Source organism: Leucopleurus acutus (assembly GCF_964270905.1).
Source record: "Leucopleurus acutus genome assembly, chromosome: 16".
Lineage (NCBI taxonomy): Eukaryota > Metazoa > Chordata > Mammalia > Artiodactyla > Delphinidae > Leucopleurus > Leucopleurus acutus.
In genome coordinates this window covers 83,589,634-83,609,060 of record NC_139158.1, presented here as the reverse complement: position 1 = coordinate 83,609,060, position 19,427 = coordinate 83,589,634, and the positions used below count along the sequence as shown (strand labels likewise).

Below are 19,427 nucleotides of genomic sequence, written 5' to 3'. Positions count from 1 at the left end.
CCATTCGGCCAGTTTCAGAGGGTGCAATGATTGATGCTGGGGGCAAACTGGTCTCTCCCTCCCACCCCTCCAGGAAGCCACACCATGGGTGACCGTGAACTTAAGGGATGAGCCTGGGGGGGTGAAGGACTAGGGAGCCCAAGTGGACCTCAGGTCCGAGCCATAACCCACCAAGGATTCAGAGTTTGATGTGGGGCCCATGAGTGCTGGCGGCCACCCCCTCCCCCAACAGTGGTGGAAGATTGTTTTATTTGTATTTCACTTCATTATGAGTGAGGTTGCATGGTTTCCCCCATGTTAATTAGTTATTTGTACCTTTTTAAAAAAGTAAAATTGCTTGTTCATGTACCTTGCCCATTTTTGCGAGAGGTGCTTATTAATTCTTCAGAGCTCTTTGCTTATTAGGGAAACTAACCCTTTGTTACAGATTTTTACCCAGTATCCACCCCCCACCCCATTCATATTTGATATTAATTTTTGTATGGTCATCTCCCACCCCTTTATGTTTTTTTATAGCCTCAGGTCATGCTTAGAGATGCTTCTATAAACCAAGATTTTAATTATAAAAATTGCCATTTTTAAAGTAACTTTTTGTACTTAAACATATGTGTTTGACCCACGTTGAGTTCATTCGTGTATGGAACAAGGTAGGGATAATTAGTTATTTGTACCTTTTTAAAGAGTAAAATTGCTTGTTCATGTACCTTGCCTATTTTTGCGAGAGGTGCTTGCTTATTAATTCTTCAGAGCTCTTTGCTTATTAGGGAAATTAACCCTTTGTTACAGGTTTTTACCCAGTCTCCACTCCCACCCCCATTCATATTTGCTTTTAATTTTCATACGGTCCTCCCCCACCCCAGCGCCTTGTTTTTTAAATCTTAGGTCATGCTTAGAGAGGCCTTCTATAAACCAAGATTTTAATTGTAAAAATTGCCTTTTTAAAAAATTAATTATTATTATTATTTTTTTGCGGTACACGGGCCTCTCACTGTTGTGGCCCCTCCCGTTGCGGAGCACAGGCTCCGGATGCGCAGGCTCAGCGGCCATGGCTCACGGGCCCAGCCGCTCCGCGGCACGTGGGATCTTCTCGGACCAGGGCACGAACCCGTGTCCCCTGCATCAGCAGCCGGACTCTCAACCACTGCGCCACCAGGGAAGCCCTAAAAATGACCTTTTTAAAAGTAACTTGTTGTACTTCAACATATGTGTTTGACCCACACTGAGCTCCTTTGTGTATGGAATGAGGTAGAAATCCAGTGTTTTTCCCCAAGTCACTACACCGTTTCTTTCTCAACCCCCACCTCCCGCCTTTACTGAGATACAATTGACAAAATTTTAAGATATTTAAAGTGTAAAACGTGATGATTTAATATACATTGTACACCATTCCTTGAAGAACTCTTTGCCTGATTGTAAACTGCATTCCTAAATTCCTCCCACCCAGCTGAGCCCCTGTCTTAATGCAGGACAGACAGCTGAAATTCAAACACCTCTTTGGGGAGACCAGGTAAGCAGGCACACTGTGAGACAATACATAAGGGTATAAGTCGATAGACTCTTTGGATAGGGCAGCAGTGATCAAAGCACGGAACTTTTTTGATGGGGCTTAGTGGTTTTCTATGGGGCATGGGTTCGAGAGGAGGACAGAGTGGACATCTTGTATCGTCTGCAAATTGTTTTCAGAAACCCAAGGTTCGGTCAACAAAGACATAGAGTGGCGATATTTTATACCCACTTATAACCCTGGGGCCTTGTCACCTCACCACGGGGGCCTCCCAACTTCTGATGCAGTCAAAACCCTGGACAATGGGTGTCTGCTCGAAACCACAAATAATTCACGGGAGTCACATCCTTTGCTCACATTTAATTTTTATTTTGATTTTTTTAATGCTGCACAACACGATATTTATTTCATTTGTTTCATTTATGTCATTTATTCTTTTATTTCTTTATTTCTGTTTGCTGCTGTTATTTTACTTACTTAAAGAGAGAGGGAACGTTTGTGGCCTTTTTTTCTTTTATCTTTTTCTGTAGGCCGCCTTAAGCTTTCTAAATTTGGAATATTTAAGCAAGCTGAAGGGTAAAGGGGGTTTCGCAAAATCACTTGAGGGAAAGGAAAGGTTGCTTTGTTAATCATGCCCTATGGTGGGTGATCAACTGCGTGTACAATTACGTTTCACTTTTAATTAATTGTGCTTAAGGCCTTAATTAAATTTGGAAGTTCCCTTCTTAGAGCAGCTCATACTGACGGAGGTGCATGCGCTGGATGATGTCACGGCAGTCGTTGAACACACGGCGAATGTTCTCTGTGTCCACAGCGCAGGTGAAGTGAGGGTAGCAGTAGTGGCGCCCGTCTCCACTAGCAGTGCTGATTCTCTGTGGGCAAAGAAGGAAACTCGGTCAGTGCCGCCTCTCCAGTAAGTCCCCCTGTCGGCAGTGGGGTCACCTACCAAGGACTGCCCACCAGTCACTGACGTTATGTTAAAACAAACCCAAGTTGAGGGGCACAAAGGCTAAATTCATACTGACTATGGGTGAAATAACACTGAGGAACTGGATGGTTTGATCCCCAAATTTAGAAGTAAGGAAACTTACGCCCCTAAGAAATAAGAGAACAAGCAGAGAGAGGGAACCAAAGACAGTCTCTACTCACCAGAAATTCATCTCGAATGAAGTACTTGGCCCGGGTCACGCGTGGGTCCTCTCCGGGCTCGGGAGTCGCTGCAAAGAATATAAATATTTTGTCACTTAAGTGATTAAAATAAGGTTCTTTGGCTCCCCCCTACAGATCCCTTATAGTGTGGTGGTGGTTGAGGGAGCGGGGGTTTCCATTCTTAGAGGATGTTCATTTTAAAAATCCAGAACAGAAATTTTTAACATATGCAAGACACCGCGTAGGACCAAGGGGGCACTAGTCAACTGCAGAAGGCCACACATACCATCCTCAGGAGTTGTGTAGCGAGCAAATTCTGGAAAGTAGTCCTCAATCTTCGATTTTCCAGCAAGGACTTTCTCAGCGAGCAGATCTTGCTTGTTGAGGAACAGAATCACAGAGATGGTGCGCAGCCATCTAAGAAAGAGAGACACAGGTTTAATGCTCAGGAAAAGAAAGGATTCTTTCTGCAAGGGGTTTGAGACGCTTGCCCAAGAACTCGCACAAGATTCTTTTCTACCAGCCATGCAAATACAGGGCCTTGAGATCAGTGGGGAGGAGACCGGGGGTCACCGCCCAAACCTGTTGTTCCAGATGCTCTTGAAGAGGTTCAGCGCCTCCTGCAGGCGGTTGGTCTGGTTGTCCTCCCGGATGACCATGTTGTAGCTGCTGCTGGCAACCACGAAGATGATGGCAGTCACATCTTCGGCACAAGAAAGCAAAAGCAGTGCACGTTAGAAGAGAAAATGATCCTTGACGATGAAAAAACCAAAACGTCCTTAAAGAGCAGAGAAGCCCATGGCTTCCGTACCATTGAAGCACTGGATCCATTTGCGGCGTTCATCACGCTGGCCGCCCACGTCGAACATGCTGCAGGAGAGAAATGACACCTGGTCACTCCAAGGGCCAACACTGGTCCACCATTCTCCCTGCCAGAGGGAACGTCAAGAAATCTCTCTCTTTCTTTCTTTTTTTTTTTTTTTTTAAAGGGAGCCATTTACTTACTGGAAGTTGACTTTATCCACCTGGAACTTGGTCTCAAAGATTCCAGAGGTCAGGACGCGGCAGCGCAGCAGGTCCTAAAACAAAATCTTAGGTCAAGGGATCTCACCCAAACCAACCTAAACATTATTAATAATTGACAGTCTGGAGCAAAAGTCTTGACTCGTTCGGAAAGAGGGCTCTGCGTCCTCTGCTTGTGAGACCGTGTGCATACCTGGTCGCTGGGCACATAGTCAGCCTGCTTGATGACGTCAATCTTGTCCAGGAAGCTGGGAGGGAAAGAAGAATGCACAGGGGTGAGCACACACTCACGCCACTTCGCCCACTATTCCTGCCTCTCTGCCAAGTCCAGCTAAATGGAAATGATCACCCCCCAGTTACCTGGCATTAAGTCAATGCGGAGTTTGCTTGTGTTCATTATGAGTCCAAGCTTATGCCTCAGAAAAGGTTAGAGCAAACAGAATTTAAGATAAATGTACCTGGCTGACCAGTAGGTCTAGGAACCAGGAACTAGGGGTGGGCTCTCAGGACCCCTGGCCTACAGGTACAGCACAGGCCAGTGCAGAGCTCTGGTCTTGCTTTAATTTTAAAAGGCTGGTTCTGTGCATGTCAATTAGCTGAAGGACCAAAATCAGGTCTGATTTTGTGCCATTTGATAAAGACTGAGTAAAATATTCAGATTTTCAAATTGTTTGCCTTTGACTAAAATGGAGAGTAGTTTGAAAACTGTACCCTTCCACGTCACACAGTTTTTTTTTTTTAAATGAAAAAGATGGCATACTTTAAAGAAACAAGGATTCCCCCTGCCCCCCCCTCCAGCGAGGGACTAATGAAAATAAGATTGAGTTACTCAGAAAGGGTATCCCTTCCTTCTACTTTTAAGAAGGGGCCCTTTTGGCCCTTACCACAGTGAACAGGAAACAGACACAAAGTTCCCTTCCGTTCCACTTGGTCCATGAAATAGAACAGTCCAGATATTAAACTTTGAGTTTTCAAAACACCTCACGGCCATCCAGGTTAGGGGCCCTTATCTGGGCAGGGAACAAGTACAGTGGAGGGGCGGGGGCGGTCTCAGGGGCCATCATTAGTGATGCAACAGCTTTAGGGGGAAAAGCAGTGTTCTCTATCTCCCGCTCCACAGCCATAACTGTTCCCAAAGTAAAAAGTATCTTGCTTGTGTTGCCTGACTAGAAACACTGTTAGGAAAAATGACTTCTAAAAGACTGGACTAATTTAATTACTGTGAAAAGTTAATATTAAAACCAGCTTTTTGCGGGGCAGGGGTCTGGATTGTTGTAAAGTGGGCTAATCAGGAAAAAATCACAAAGAGAGAAAAGTCTATTTAAAGAAATTCTATAAGGTTCCCCCCCACCCCCACCCCCACCCCCCGCCCCTTCCTTTTTACCAGTTTAAAGTTAGTCTGGCTTAGAGGATATACCGACTTGCCCAATCAGTCTTACATTACAGCACCGGGCCAGAAATAGCTCCCCAGCCGCCCTGGCCTGCAGCACGTTGCCATGGCAACAGAACCACAGTTCTATAAATAGATCATCAGCACCAAATCTTGTGAGAGAGACATCTGGAGTAAGGCCAGCCAAACCCCAGCTCAACAAATAAAAATAGGCACCTTAAGGAACGGGCAAGGTACCAGGAGCTCAACTTTAACATAAAGGCCGTTAAACCAGAAACACGTTGGTCACTGCAAAGGCAGGGCTACTTTAATCATCGGGCTGGGGAAGACATTTTCTAAGATTCAAGCTATGTTCCCTTTTTCCCTGGAGTTCCCTTGAAACTTTCCATAAATTGTGCAAATGTTGCCATTTTCAGATAAAGTTGCAGGAGTAACTGAATTTTGCCTTAAAAAAACAACTTTTAAATGGTGTGAGATTCAAAAAAAAAAAAAAACAAAACTGGCTAACTGTTCATCAATGAAGTTGTTACACCCTCCCCACTTCTAGAGCGCTCAAAACTGGGACGGTTAAACCCTCCTAATCTTGTACCTGTACTTCTGACTTGGATCCAAAATACAAAAGGCAAACAATTCCAGGATTTCCATTTGTTTTGCGTTACTATAATTAGCACTTCCAGCTTTAAGCTCAAACTTTTGAGAAAATCAGGGGCTTTGTTGAAGAAGGGGTGGGGGTGGGAGGGTCACAGGGACCGGCCCAGATGGACTGTTTTTCTGCTCCTTGAAAAAATATACAGATTTGCTTGTATATTTAAAAAAAAAAAAAAAAAAAATCACAAAATAGCTACAGGTGTGACAACTGAAAAGAATCAAATGCATTTTCGATGGGAAAGCAGGGCCAGGGAAAGCTAAATTGATAGGTTTCACAGCCCCTAACATCAGCTTGTGTGATGTGTCTCTAACAGGATTCTGGGGAGCTCGCTTTGCGTTTGCTGTTTGAGCGCTGTCACCTCTTCCTCCCTCCCGTTTATTCGAGTGGTTTTCACAATAAGGTCCTCCGGCGTGGGGCTCCTACGTCATGCGATTTTAGCTTGTTCTGAGCCAGCCAGGGTACCTTGGTCCTGGTTACTTAATATTTTCAATAGCAAAATTGTTTGTGAGTTTCAGTTACTTACATGAGAGAGGCTAAAACATCACAAATCTCTCTTGCCCTTCCCCCGGTCATAAAAGACAATCCAACTTGAGAAAATGATAACTGAGCCCACTTAGTACATTTGTGCAACGTCAGCAAACGACACCTTTAAAATATTTTTGATGGCTCTGAACCTCACATATTTGCTATGTTATGTACAGGATAAGGAGGGTCATAAACTATTTAAAAGGCAACTTTCCAGCTGTGTTATCACATCCACTGGAAGGCAGCCCATGAAAGGACAGAGCGAGGACCCCATGGGGGGAGCATCCTTGAATTAAGGCCCAGTGTGAATGAATAAATAAGGATAGGAAATGGAATTCAACACAGTCCCCGACTCTAGATGAACCAGAAACATGGCACTCTGGCAGCTACTGTAGTCACCTACCTGATAGCAGAAATAGCAAAGCAACTTATCAGTCACCCAGGAGGAGGAGGAGGCATATTTTTGTCCTCACTGTTCCTCTTTGTCAGGTTTTTACATTACAGCAATAAAATAGAATATTTCTACCTGATGCAAAGTGTGAGAGCTGCCCTATCTCCCTGAACGCTTGGAGGTCAATTCAATTAATTACCTCAAGCTCATTAATTATGAATGTCACTTTATTGCAGGTAATTATCATTTTGCTCTAACAGGCATTAATTGTTTGTATAAAAATAATGTCACCGCACTAAAAAGTGCAATTAAGGGCTTTATAAAGCAAATGAATCAGACTAGAACTTTCTAACCGCAGGTGGGAATAACTGGCTGGCTTCTATGAAAAGAACTCATTTACAAGTAACTTGAAAAGTGGGAGTCGAGGTTTGTAAGGTTCTCTCCGTGCGCCCGTGTGTGCCTATCTCACATGCGGATGTGGAGACGGGGTTACTCACTACTGGGCGCAGTCGATGAGCTGGTACTCGTTGGAGCGCTCGTAGCAGGCACGCACCCCCTCGTCCTCCCACAGAGCCTTGGCGTGCTCGTAGAATTCCTGAAAGTGAACACGAGAGGGAAGGTTTAGACGCGGGAGCTGCTCCAAGTCAATGAGACCGGAGTTCACTCTGCCACCAACCCTGGGCGTGATTATTCCCAATTTCGGGGCGAACGAAGGAATGGGCGTCCATAAAGACCTTCAGTGCGCTAAACGTATTCAGAAATTGAATCCAGCTGTCCTCTTATTGTGAATTACTGTTCTTGGGTAGTTTTCAGCCTATATTTTTTGGAGTGGGGGGCGGGGCCAGAGTAGACTACTGAATAAGTTTGTTCACCCAACGGCTCATCTAGGAGAACTATAAACTCATTAGGAGGCGCCGCCAATGTATGATTCCATGTCGTGGAAACAAGACGTTTTCATTTGTGAAGATGTGGTGGGATCGAAATTTTCCTTCCAGGAAAATTTGAATTTTAGAAAAAAAAATATTATGGTTGGGAGTTGCTGGCAAATCCGACCTTGTCCATCAATGCCTGTCGATCAAAAGAGCAAGTGACCTCGGCGTGGTTTTAAACTGCAGCAGGTCATGACTCGTATTTCATTTGAAGAGAATAACATTTTTAATTGTATCGGGGCAATTCGTCCCTTACAAGGAAAGAGGAGGTTCTTCTGCAATGTGAGTGCAGCAAGAAAAGGGTCAAAAGTAGGCAGGAACGTGAAGTTCAGCTAACAGAAGACCCTCTTAGGAGGTCACCGTCCTGGTGTATTTTTAACGGGCTGCCTTTTTTCTCCTATTAGAAATACAGAACCACGTCTCATGAAAGAGTCTGTGTTTGGCGTTGTGTGTGCTGTGTTTACTGCTCGACTTCTTTTCCATTTAAAAGAATTTACCTAGCCGTACTTACTAATACTGCTTCCTTGCTAGGAGAAGTTTGCAGCCAAACCCATTTAAAATACACAAACACAAATTCCCACGAAAGCCTGACAAAAGGCAACAATAAGTCATTGTTTTTGCTGTAGACAAGTCTTTTCCTTCTGGGCCTTATAAACTTGCCCATCTTTCCATCTTGTTTCCTGTTCCCCTCTTATAAACTATTCTTCCCCCACAAAGGGGTCAAAACATATATGCTTGGGCCACAGGCAGTGTTGTGTTCCCTAAAAATAGTTCTTTATGGAGCAGACAAATCTTTGTAAGCAGTGTCCACGCCAGCCAGGGTGCATAGAGGACAGTGCCTGGGTTATGATTTATTTAGGTGAAGGTCTTTTCTTTCCTTTTTCTGAATAATGAGAAAAGACTTCATTTGCCCCAAGACAAGGACTGACTTTAGAAGAACCTTAATAAAGGTTAAATGGCAAATTGTTTCAAATGAGAAGATCTTCCGTTTATAAAACTCAGAGCTGGCTCCTCATTTCTGCATTCCTTGTATCTTAGGATATCTTCGATTAGCCAGACAACTAGCATTTGTGTGTCATACTTAACAGGTTGTCACAAGATGTGTATAAGGGAATAATTAAGGCTGCCACAACTCATGACTTTTTCTCATAAAGATTTACAATCTAATACAGCGAGAGCTGTAGTACTGAACTGTGACGTTTACTTGTGGGGACGGGCGAGCCAAGACTCGCGAGGGGCGACAGAAATTCGCTCATCCATCTCGACCAAAGCTCTAACGATGATGTTTCCTATCGATATCACAGAAATGGGTTTTGCTGGCAGCGTGCCTGTGCGGGGGACCTCCCAGGGGGTGTGTGGGGTGGGAAGGGGCACGGGCTTAGCTTACGGGAGGGAAGTCAAAGTCTGGCACGTTCATCACGCTCAGAATGTAGTCCACTCTGAACTGGTTCTCGGGGTTGGCCAGCTCCACAGGGGGCACCAGGTTGCTCATGGCGGCCACGATGGTCTGAAAATGACGGAGCAAAGCGGTCAGGGGAACAGCGCTGTGTGACAGGGAGGCTAAAAGAATGACAAAAAGGACCAGGCACGTACTTCAATGGCCTCTTTCAGGTTGTTTTTGATGTCCTGCACTTTGGTTGCCTTCTCACTACAGTGGGATTGAAAAGGAAAAAAAAAAAAAATCATATTGCATCACGCTGACTCACAGTGTCGCTTCAATCACGATTTTCCAACCAAAATAGTATTCTGTTCTTGAAGGAGTGGTGGTTTAGATCGGTGCAGAGGTTGGAGAATAAAGGTGGTTTCAAATGATAACCTCCCAGACTGTGTCCTGAGGACACGCCCAATTGGGGCAGATTACCAAGTCGGCATCTAGATAAGGATCAAGGCTACTGTACCAGAAGTGGGGGCTGGCTCCTCACTATTCAGGGGTGCTTCCATTTTCTTGAGGCCCACACCGCACACCAGCACTTCCGAAAAGGCTCCTACTGGCCCTTGCTAGCATCCCTGCTTTGGGGGTGGGGTTGGGAGGGGGAAAAGTTCAAGGTGTGCCTTGGGGCTTCCTCAGTCACTGGATTAGCACACGGACAACCAGTGGATGAAATGCAGGTGGTGGTGTTAATTACAGATTTGAGGGCTTTGGGGCCCTATTTATTTTTGTTTATTTCAATAGTCACTGCAGCCAGCAGCAGTGGATGACATTCCTAGTTGATGATGTTAATATAGATCGATCCCTCGATGTGAATAAGGTAAAATAACATTCTGCCCCCCGGAAGGCTTTATGATCTGGGATTTATTGGGGGGAGGGGAGGGAGGCGGTGTGGCTCATGTCCCTCCGTTAAGTAGAGGTTAGCGTTTGTTGCTTATTGATTTTAACTTGGGCACCTGGGACGGCCTGTGTGTAGATGTGGAACCATCTACATTCAGGGTCCCTGGGACCACAGATAAAGGCCACGCCCTTTGGCTCTGTGGTCCCCTGACGTTGTTTGTCCCCCTGTGTCTTTCCGACACTGTCCTTCATCACAGGCACAGCCAGGGAACATTCTCGGATTTGTGTTTTTAGGGGTTAAGGACCTCTTGCTCAGGGTGTAAATCTTGCCACTCCACTGCCCAGGCGTCACCTCTTGGTTTGGGGGGTGGGATGGGGTACTGAACCCACAGCCATGACACACCTACTGCGTATTGGGCCCTGGGATGTGACAGCACCGTCACGAGGACCTAAGGTGCTGTCCTCACAGAGGAGGGAACTGAGGCTGAGGGAGGGGGGGTCTGAGTGACAGAGGCAGGACGACAGAGGGGGAGACAGAGTTTACGTTTTTCTTGCCGGGAGTTTTAAAGAAATGTCTTTAAAGAGAGTCCCCATTTTTGACGTATTCACGGGGTTAATTGCCCAAGAGTCGTGGGATGGAGGTAGAAATTAAACACGTAGCCCCTCAAGGCAGAACACGACAGGACATTAATGCGGAGGACACGCGGGGTGGGGGGGGAGGGGGGCGGGTAACAGCAAAGTGCAGCCCGGGGGGGGAGGTCAGCATGTGACGTGGGGAGGCGGCTCTCGGGTCGGGGGACCACGGCGGTGGGGGATGGGGGATGTCACGTGCTCTCCTGCAAGAGCCCCGCCCCTCGAGAACCTGGCCTTTCCTTGCATATTCGTTTGAGGGGTGGGCCCTCGTTTTCTGAATGATCTCATCGCATTTCATCCCTACCCCAGGGGCAAACTAGCCTTTGAGACCCCGCCCGTCTCCCACCGGAATCAGGAGCTGGTTTAGAGGTGCTGTGCTCATCAGGGGCTGAGGATGTGGGGCGACAGATGGTACCAGGAACCCCCTCATGGTCGGGAGAACTCCAGGCACGGATATGAAAGCTGTGCTGCCAACCAGGAGAGTGGGACCCGTGCCCCAAGCCCCCAGACTCTGAACGCAACGACCCTAGGCTTAAAGGGCGGGTGTCCCGACCCCTCTCTGTGGGGCTATTCTGCTTCGTACGTTTCTGAAAATTACTAATCGTGTCCAGACTTGGTGCTACAGTCTGAATCAGGTATTTAAGACGTTGGAGTTTTAAAAGGACACGTGTTTGAATCCCTAACGTTCACCCAGGAATTCAAAGTCAAAACCCCATAGGACAAATCCATTCCCATTCATTAGATACAAGCTCCACTTTCATGGTACTGAGAGCCTTTAACCTGTTTTTATGGTCCCACCAGAGTTAAAATTAGATATGTCCGGGTATTTAATACCCAAATGAACAAAGAGCAAGAGTTATTTCCAGAAACCTGATTCTTTCATTCAGTTTGATATTTTGGTCTAAGTAGTAGTATGATAATTGGAAAACTTCCAGTCTTAAATACGGATATTCTGAGAACGTGTTCAGTATTCATCTACGTATGTGAATAGGTGTGGGAGTATATCAAGTATAAAACAGCTAAAATAGAAATCTAAAATCTAATTCGGGCGTGTAATACTAAAACATAAAAATTCCTCCATTGAAGCAGTTACTCTGTAGATGGAGCTATGATTCTGGGGGCTGGCAGGTTTATCATAATTTTTACTATCGCTTAATGAACTTAATGTTGATTGTGACATTCGGAGAAAATTCCTCAGATGTCTCTAAGCTACTTAACAAAGCCAAATTGTATATCAATTGCTAGAATTCTGATGGACTGAAAAATGGGGGCTGGAAGTACTTATAGGATATGGTAGCTTCTCCCCCCCCCCCACGTATAAAGCAGATCAGGGCTGCTTTCTATGCTAGGTTTGAATTCTAAGAGCTGCCCACCCCGCTCCCCCCTTCAGCTAAGTATTAGGGGAAGGCTATGTCGTACTAAGTTCTATACCATTTTTATCTTTATGCCTTTCTTTTTTCCCTTTGGTGGGAAAAGACAGAAGACAGACGCAAGATACAGGGATTGCTGAGACATGCAGATAATTTTTATTTATCACATATGTTAATACTCATTTCTACTTGTAGAACAGAGTCACAGATAGACGAGCAGGCTGTTAGTAGGTATTAGAAGGGTTCAGGGGTCTAGCATAGCATCTAGTACACAGTAGGTGGCTCGGTAAAGATGTGTCGTAGCTCTCAAATGCCAACTTTTGGTACAGTAAACTGTCAATCACTTTTTATGTAGATGCCTTGGATAGTTGATACACTACATTTTTGTCAATTAGGGATCTTTTTTTTTTTTTTGGTTTTTTTTTGTTGTTGTTGTTATCTTTAGAGGTTAGGTGGTAGGGCCCCCTCCCCCCTCCCCAACAGAATAGTATTCTTATTAGAAGTTCCTAAGACGGGCAATTCCAGCATGCAAAGTGTGATAGGACATAGCCGGGAAGATGAGACACTGAAGCCATCATCTAGGGGTAATGTTGTCTAAAAAAAACAGATGAACAAACATGTGTCAGTTACTTGGTCCCGACCCTCCCGTGTCCTTTGCCCCTCCCCTCCCAGGCCACAGAAGCTATTTCTTTGAGATGCCCTAGGCTAGGTCAGTCGGCTCTGCATATATTCTCAGGAGAGATAGCTGCTCCCCCACTGCAAGCTGAATAAGCAAAGCAGTGCTCAGAGGGTTACCTGGCATGCGTGTGTGTGCGTGCGCGCGCGCACGGGCGTGATGGGCAGTGCGGATGCAGGAAGTGAAGAAAAAAATAATTTGATAATGAATGGAAAAAGATGGAGGCCATCATTAATTTCCTGTCCACTAGCTAACATAAAGTGCCTTGGGTTAAAATAAAGTTGACAATTTTAAAAAGACCAGAGGCTTTTCGAGATCATTCTCAACAATGACCTCCCCTCCTCCTCGGCATTTTGTTTTCCCAAAATTAAGGACAGTGTGGCACCACGTATTACAATAGAGGTTAAAAAAAAAAAAAAAAAATCCCCCCCCCCCGGAGGTCTGAAATTTTAAAATCAGACCAGCCACTGGGCAGATGGAATTTAGTAGTTTTAAAAACAAGTAGCCAGTTTTAAAAGCAAGTAGCCAATTCAGATGGTGAGCTGGGGGGGTGGGGGGAGGATAGAAACCATATGCAAAAACATCAATTGTAGAGAAACCCTAAACTGATCGTCTAAAGTTGAAATCCATAGCCTCCCCCCAGCTGGATCTAATTATACTTTAAGGTTGGCCAAAAAAAATTGTTTTGCACTTCACTTGCTCTGAAACGTTAAGAAATGATGCTGTTTGCAGACATACACCAAGATGGCTGATGGCCCTTAAAGGATTTTGGTTTTCTTCCCGGGTGTCTGTGTCCGCAGTTTCCCAGTATGGCCCTCGTGTGTCAAATGTGCGTGCGAAGAAGTTTCTCTGGTTTTGAATGTGCCTACCCATCGCTGTTGCTCCTTGCGGCCTGCGGGTCCTCTTCGCCGCCCCTTTTAAAGAGAGATTGAAAGCTCACCTAATCTGCAAGGCACCGCAATTTCACAAAAACCCCACACAGCCTCTCTACATTCCTAAACAAATGGCCACCATCCTCCCGTTAATTCTTAGGTCGCCTTTCTGGCTAAATTGGAATGTCTACCGAGACTGCAGGCCGCAGAGGGAAGAATTCCACACCTTCGCCGCAGTATTAGCAGAGTCCTCTGGGGACTCCCGTCGGGTACAGGAGAGACGGATAATTATTTTCTTGTGCTTTCACTAAACGTACGTGCATCAGGGAGCTAAAGCAGTGATTTAGCTCACAATTCTTTGGAGAATACAGCAGCGCATATGGCCCCTGATTGTCCCAGACCTCAATCTTCACCATGTTGCATCTGAACACAGACATGGGTGCTTCTGGCCCATGATTTCCTGGTGCCAATATTAATTTCCTCCCTTTTTGTAGTCGGGAAACTACCTATGTTATTTCTATATAATTGCTCCCCATAAACTGTCATCAATTAAAAGTGTGCCTGGACCATAAGGCAACGAAAAATAAAAAGAATAAAACCCACCCACTACCACCAACCCTCCCCACCCCCCAAAACCCAATCTTCATGAATGGTAGGAAATCCTCCTCGAAGGTGGGACGGGCAAGATGGCTTAAGCTGTCTACGTGGGTTTGTACTTGATTAGCTTATTAGCTCAACCAGTGTTAACGGCACTTTTTTTTTTTTAATGTAAGATAGAGAGTTAGCGTTGAGTTAGGAAAATCCGCATTTGACCTCTGTATTTCTGAAGGTCAGATTAATGACATGTTACTCTGCAGATGTACTTGGCACAGCAGTCTGCAGACAGTTAAGGCAAATGTAATAGCTCAGCCCAGCCCTGACAAAGCGCACATTTATGGAGGAAGGAGGGAGAGACCCTGCACCACACAAAACACCCTTTCGTGGACGGATGTCCCCACTTCACAGGGAATTCCTAGTGGAGAAGGAAACCGCTTTTGTTGCAATACCACAGCGAGGAAAAAGAAAAAAGGAGGCTCAGTTGGACAAGATAAAAATAAGGTTTCTCAACTCACGTAAAGAACTCCCCTGTATGTCACTTTCACGGGCTAAATTTAACATCCTCGGAGATTACCTATGGCTTCCTCTACAAAGCAGGCAAACTGGGAATGTCCCTTCCTCTTTTGAAAAAATAGAAAAGAGAAGTTCTGGTTTAAAGGCCTCGTCTGCATTACAAACGGGCTCACTTAGGGAGGAGAATCCTTTCCCTAAAAATTAAAAGATTTTAGGGCAATCTGCAGAGTAATAAAACTTTAAGTGAATTATGTCAAGGATGTCCTATCTTCTATTGGACTCGAGCTAAGGTAAACAGTGGCTGCTGCATCCTTTTAAAAAATTCGAGCCATGTCCAGTTTTAATCAAAATATTTATCTAGAGGGTACATTGGTCAAATCATTTTTGCTTAACTAGCCTCATGAAGAAGCTCTCCCCAGCAAGTTGCAGGGGGGAAAATTATGCAAGATTTTTCTTTAGATTACAAAATCATAGCAAGGAGCCTATTTCAGGTTTTTTGTTTTAATTGACGGATGGCAACTCTGGTGGCAAGGCTTTAGAAATTAAGAATTTCAGAACTGGTTTGTGACAAGTGAACTGACTAATTAACAGCATGTATGTGCCTATCGGTAACTCATCAGGAGCCATTCATAAAATTAATAGTCCATCCCTCTGAATTTTAAAGCTTAAAGCATCCTAAACTAAAATGTCCATTTGTATGGGTGATGTCATCCTTTTCTCCACCCCCCCCTTATTTGGTCTAAGAAATTCTAGAATTTTCCATAAAGAGCCTGTTTTCCATAAACTGCCTTCAGCTCAGCTCTTTTACCTCTGAAAGGTGATAAAATTCATCTTTGTCATGTCCCCCCCCCCGCCCCGCCCTTAGTAGGCGACAGTAACTTTTTTTTTTTAACTGGTTTGTTTTGGGTGCACAACTGAATTAAACTATGCCCCTTTGACTCAATCTTCCCTTTTGAAACCAAGGGGGAAGGCAACTTTCAACTGAATCCAGGTTTAAGAAAGGGAATAGGATTGCTAACCAACTACTAACTGCAAACTAGTGGCTTCAGGTGTTTGTAATCTAGTGAGGTTAACTGCTCTCACCCCCGTGAAAACAGAGGCTGGGTCTGGGGAGACTTGTGCCCCTTATTTGCATCCTTCCTGGCAAGTAGAACGCCACGCCCGTCTTTTACAGCCCTGATATAGGCACTCTCTCGTTTCATCTTTATTCTCACTGCGGTATTGTCACATTGTCCTATAGCAAAATGCCCTGAAGGACTTTTCAAAGGCAAAAGTACCTCTTGGTCTGGCCGGAAGTGCCCAACTCCCAGCCTTTCCATCATTTAAACGTCTCCTTTTTCTTTTCTTTAGGCAAGACCATCGATTTTTAAAAAGGGAAACAATGATCTACCCATGATAATTCCAAAGGGGGTGAGGGGTGGGGAATGAGGAATTATGAACAAGGGCTGACTCTTCCAACTTAGTTCTATGTGAGAATATTATTGAAACCATGTTTCCCTAGTAGTTTACAACATCCTGCACTGGTGCATTGCGCTGAAATGTGCCTGGGGGCGGGGGGCGTCTCTGCAGTGGTCAGCGTCACCAGGCAAAAGGGTGGCCACGGCCAGAGTCAGCTATGTCCGAGACCCACTGCACCAAAATCTGCCGCAGACCCGTCACAGGGCCAACACTGGGGCTTTATTATTATTACTGTCTCGTTGCTGCACCAAAGAGTAAAAGGAGGGAGAGGAGAACAACCCCTAAAGAGCTCTTCCCTGGATTTTCTAACATGTAGGCTGAAAAAATTCAAGCGGACGTTGCCCAGCCCCCAAAAGCTACCTGAACTTCCTAAAGGTTAGCATCCAATGTGCTACTCTGCCTGTGCCCTTGCCACAGATTTGACACTTACTCTCCATTAAACCCATTAACATGCAGGATCCTCATTTGCTTCACGATGGTGCTTTTACCAGATTCTCCAGCACCTAGAAAATGAAAGTAAGTCTCAGGTTAAGAGGGAGGCATTTTACACACTTTGGGCAGGGAGGAGAGAGAAAGAGGACTGCCGTTTTCTCCATAGAAGCAACACACAAAAAACAAACAAGAGACTTGCAATTTTCCTTGACATTTCGACGCAGAGAAAATGAAATAAACATCCAACTTTGTGTGTACCTGCAGTATTCCACCGTCAGAACAACAAACAAGAATGAAAGGTTTTGGTTTGTTTAGGTGTTTTGTTTTCTTCTTTTTATTTTTCCTTTTGGTTGCCTTAAAATTTGTGGGGTGGGCAAAGGGGCAAAGAAAGAATGACGCAATTCCGTCATGGGAGGGGGGGGTCAAGAAAATTGCTGTTAAAGCCATGAAACTGGATGTTTGAACTATGAGCGTTCACTGGTAAAAATGTACACATTAATGTATACGGCCACATAGTTCACTGCTCGTCAGATGTTTCATGGTTAAAATACCCCAGTATTCACAAAACAATGCCCCGGCCCTGCAGGCGCCCCCAGATCGCGTACTGACGCAGCGACTGCCTCTTCAACATTTTCTCAAGGCTGCTGCCTTCTCTGCAGGGTTCTCGCCCCCCGGGCTACTTAAAAATCGACCCCTAAGCCCCATACTATTACATTTCATCTACTTCTCCACACCCCTCCCCCTTTTCCTGCTAACTTTGTTTTTCTGAAGATAAACTCTGGATACAACAACCATGGTGGGGGGGACACCATTGATTTGCTGTCACCTTCTCGAAAAACACATTTAAATATTAAATACAGGGCTTGAGAACTACCCTATTAGCATGTTAAAAGGGCAGGACTTTAATCAGAAGGGAAAATATTCCTGGGAACCACTGAATTTTCAAAGATTCCAAGCCCTTCCCAACGAACAGAGCTAGAAGGGGCACATGCCCCCATTTTAAACCACCTTTCATTTGTGAAAACATGTATTTTATGGAAGAAACACAGTTCCACCAAGCTAGGAGGACTGCTAGTTTCTCATTTTCCGTTTTTGCAAATGGATACTCTCTCCAACAACTAACCCTGAGGGCACAATTTCTGTCCTCCTCAAGCACACACCTGTTTGGTTTTTTAGTCCTCTTTTTCACTTTTAATTTTATTAATTGTTTTGTTTTACTGCCCAGAGAGCAAAGCATTCCTCCTTCTCTTGCCTTTTCACAAGGCTGTAATCAATATCTGTAAAAAGTTAAAATCAGTTTCCACAGAAACATTGATTTCAAAGCAAACATTCTATCTTAATGAGCCTAACTCTCATAAATTAAAATATTAAAGGTACGATTGAGAGATTCCATGAAGAGAATACACAGTCTTAATCAGAAATCTCCAACACTCTCGTGTTAAAGCGTGTATCACCTCTCTTTACGGGCACAAACAGGTCCGTGCCTCAGTTTCCACATTTAGGAAATTAGAGAATCGGACTGAAAAATTACTGCAAGATCTTTTGTGATACTGTAATTCACTCAGATTTCATATCATTAAATTAAAAAAGAGGATTCTGGGCATCACTACTTTTCCTCTTTTGCGTGGGGGGGCATCATTTGGTGAGAATCACGATTTAAAGATGCAAAATGTGTGGCACTGCCTTGGGCTGCAGACCCCCATATGCCAGAGCCTTCGATAAATTATGGTAATAGGGCTAAGACACCTGGGAAAGGTTAGCCCAGTGATGCCAGGTGTGTTCAGAGCAACAGTCTCAAGTGAAGACTTTGTGATGTCCGTGCAAGGCTGTTAGAAATTTAAGGTACCATTAACATCACACTTGTTTTAAATTAGTATTCAGCTAGCAGGAGTGTTCCTAGGAAAGATTCTAGACTTTTCTAGGCTTATACTTTGAAATCAAATTACATGGCACATTAATATTCACATAGCATAGTTCCACCTCTGTAAGTTTTTGACGACACCTCAACATACGTACCATTTAATTATTGTAATTGCAAATGCATAAACACACACCAAAGGGACTTATTTTCACTTAATAATTTTCTGCTTTACATAAATCTGGACCCAGGAGAACAAAGACGTGACCCATCCAAAGAAAAAGAAGCAAAGCAGACGCCACCACAAAGAAAAAACAGCCCTTTACATTTTATTCTTCATAATCAAGCTGTTCTGTTGATATGTGACCATGAACTAGGTCTTAACCTAGCAAATTCACAAATTAACTCAGATAGCCAAATTACTAAGGAAGGGGAAAACTTCCATACTAATTAATGCTTGTGTAATTCTTCTGGTTATTTCAACAATTTCTTTCATGCTTTTGTTTGATTTATTTTCCCAAAGCAGCACCTTTAAGACAAAAGGGGAAAAGGCCATCTCCTTAGAGTTCACACACACCCCCACCCGCGTTTTTTTTTTTTTTTTTTGGCCAAAGAGGAAAAACCGCAATCAAAAGAGAAAACCCCAAACCAAACAACCAAATGTCACTTGACAAACAACTAACGTAGTCTCATCTCCTTCCACCTGGAAAAAAAGTCTTTTCCTTAAAGCATTCTCAATCCCCCTCCCACCTTGAAAAGGACAAAAAAAACCACGCCATTTCCAGACCAAGAAGCCATTTACAGACAAATGTCATTTTCCAGTTCTGATCTGTGCATGTCTTTTTTTTTTTTTCTTTCCATTTTTTTCACAAAGCACTCTCAATGTGGCCGACTAACAGGAAAGTGTGTGTGTGTGTTAATGGTTTGGGGGGGCGGCAGCTGCTACAGTTAATTCTCTTCTTTGCTTTTCAAAGAGCCTGCATATCTGGAAGGGGAAAAAAGGTCATACTGTAAAATGACGTGTCATTTGGCTTCACTGGGCACTTAGAGTACTAACTCCATGTTTTTTTTTTTTTCGGCCTTATTTTATTCGATTCTCCTTCTCTTCCTTCCACGGCCCGGCCCGGCCCGGGACACGTCTGCTCCGCGCACACAGTGTGTCCTGCCCGCAACGCACCAAGTCGCGCCC

At 44.5% G+C, this 19,427-nt stretch overlaps 1 protein-coding gene across 5 annotated transcripts in view; it reads right to left on the bottom strand.

Moving 5' to 3' along the window:
• Positions 1-1,834: 1,834 nt before the first annotated feature.
• Positions 1,835-19,427, bottom strand: part of GNAS (GNAS complex locus) — a 54,437-nt gene continuing 36,844 nt past the window's right edge. For 2 of the 5 annotated variants that reach the window (XM_082857269.1, XM_082857271.1), the window contains exons 2-13: positions 16,379-16,451; positions 13,378-13,422; positions 9,154-9,208; positions 8,948-9,067; positions 7,129-7,226; positions 3,870-3,924; positions 3,659-3,732; positions 3,465-3,523; positions 3,236-3,356; positions 2,940-3,070; positions 2,654-2,721; positions 1,835-2,376 (exon numbers count right to left, since the gene is read on the bottom strand). In XM_082857269.1, coding sequence (XP_082713395.1) covers positions 2,230-2,376; positions 2,654-2,721; positions 2,940-3,070; positions 3,236-3,356; positions 3,465-3,523; positions 3,659-3,732; positions 3,870-3,924; positions 7,129-7,226; positions 8,948-9,067; positions 9,154-9,208; positions 13,378-13,422; positions 16,379-16,451 — 1,046 coding nt within the window. In that variant the 3' untranslated portion in view covers positions 1,835-2,229. Of the gene's footprint in view, positions 2,377-2,653; positions 2,722-2,939; positions 3,071-3,235; positions 3,357-3,464; positions 3,524-3,658; positions 3,733-3,869; positions 3,925-7,128; positions 7,227-8,947; positions 9,068-9,153; positions 9,213-13,377; positions 13,423-16,378; positions 16,452-19,427 lie in introns of all 5 variants that reach the window. The other 3 variants (XM_082857270.1, XM_082857272.1, XM_082857273.1) reach the window with 3 other exon arrangements.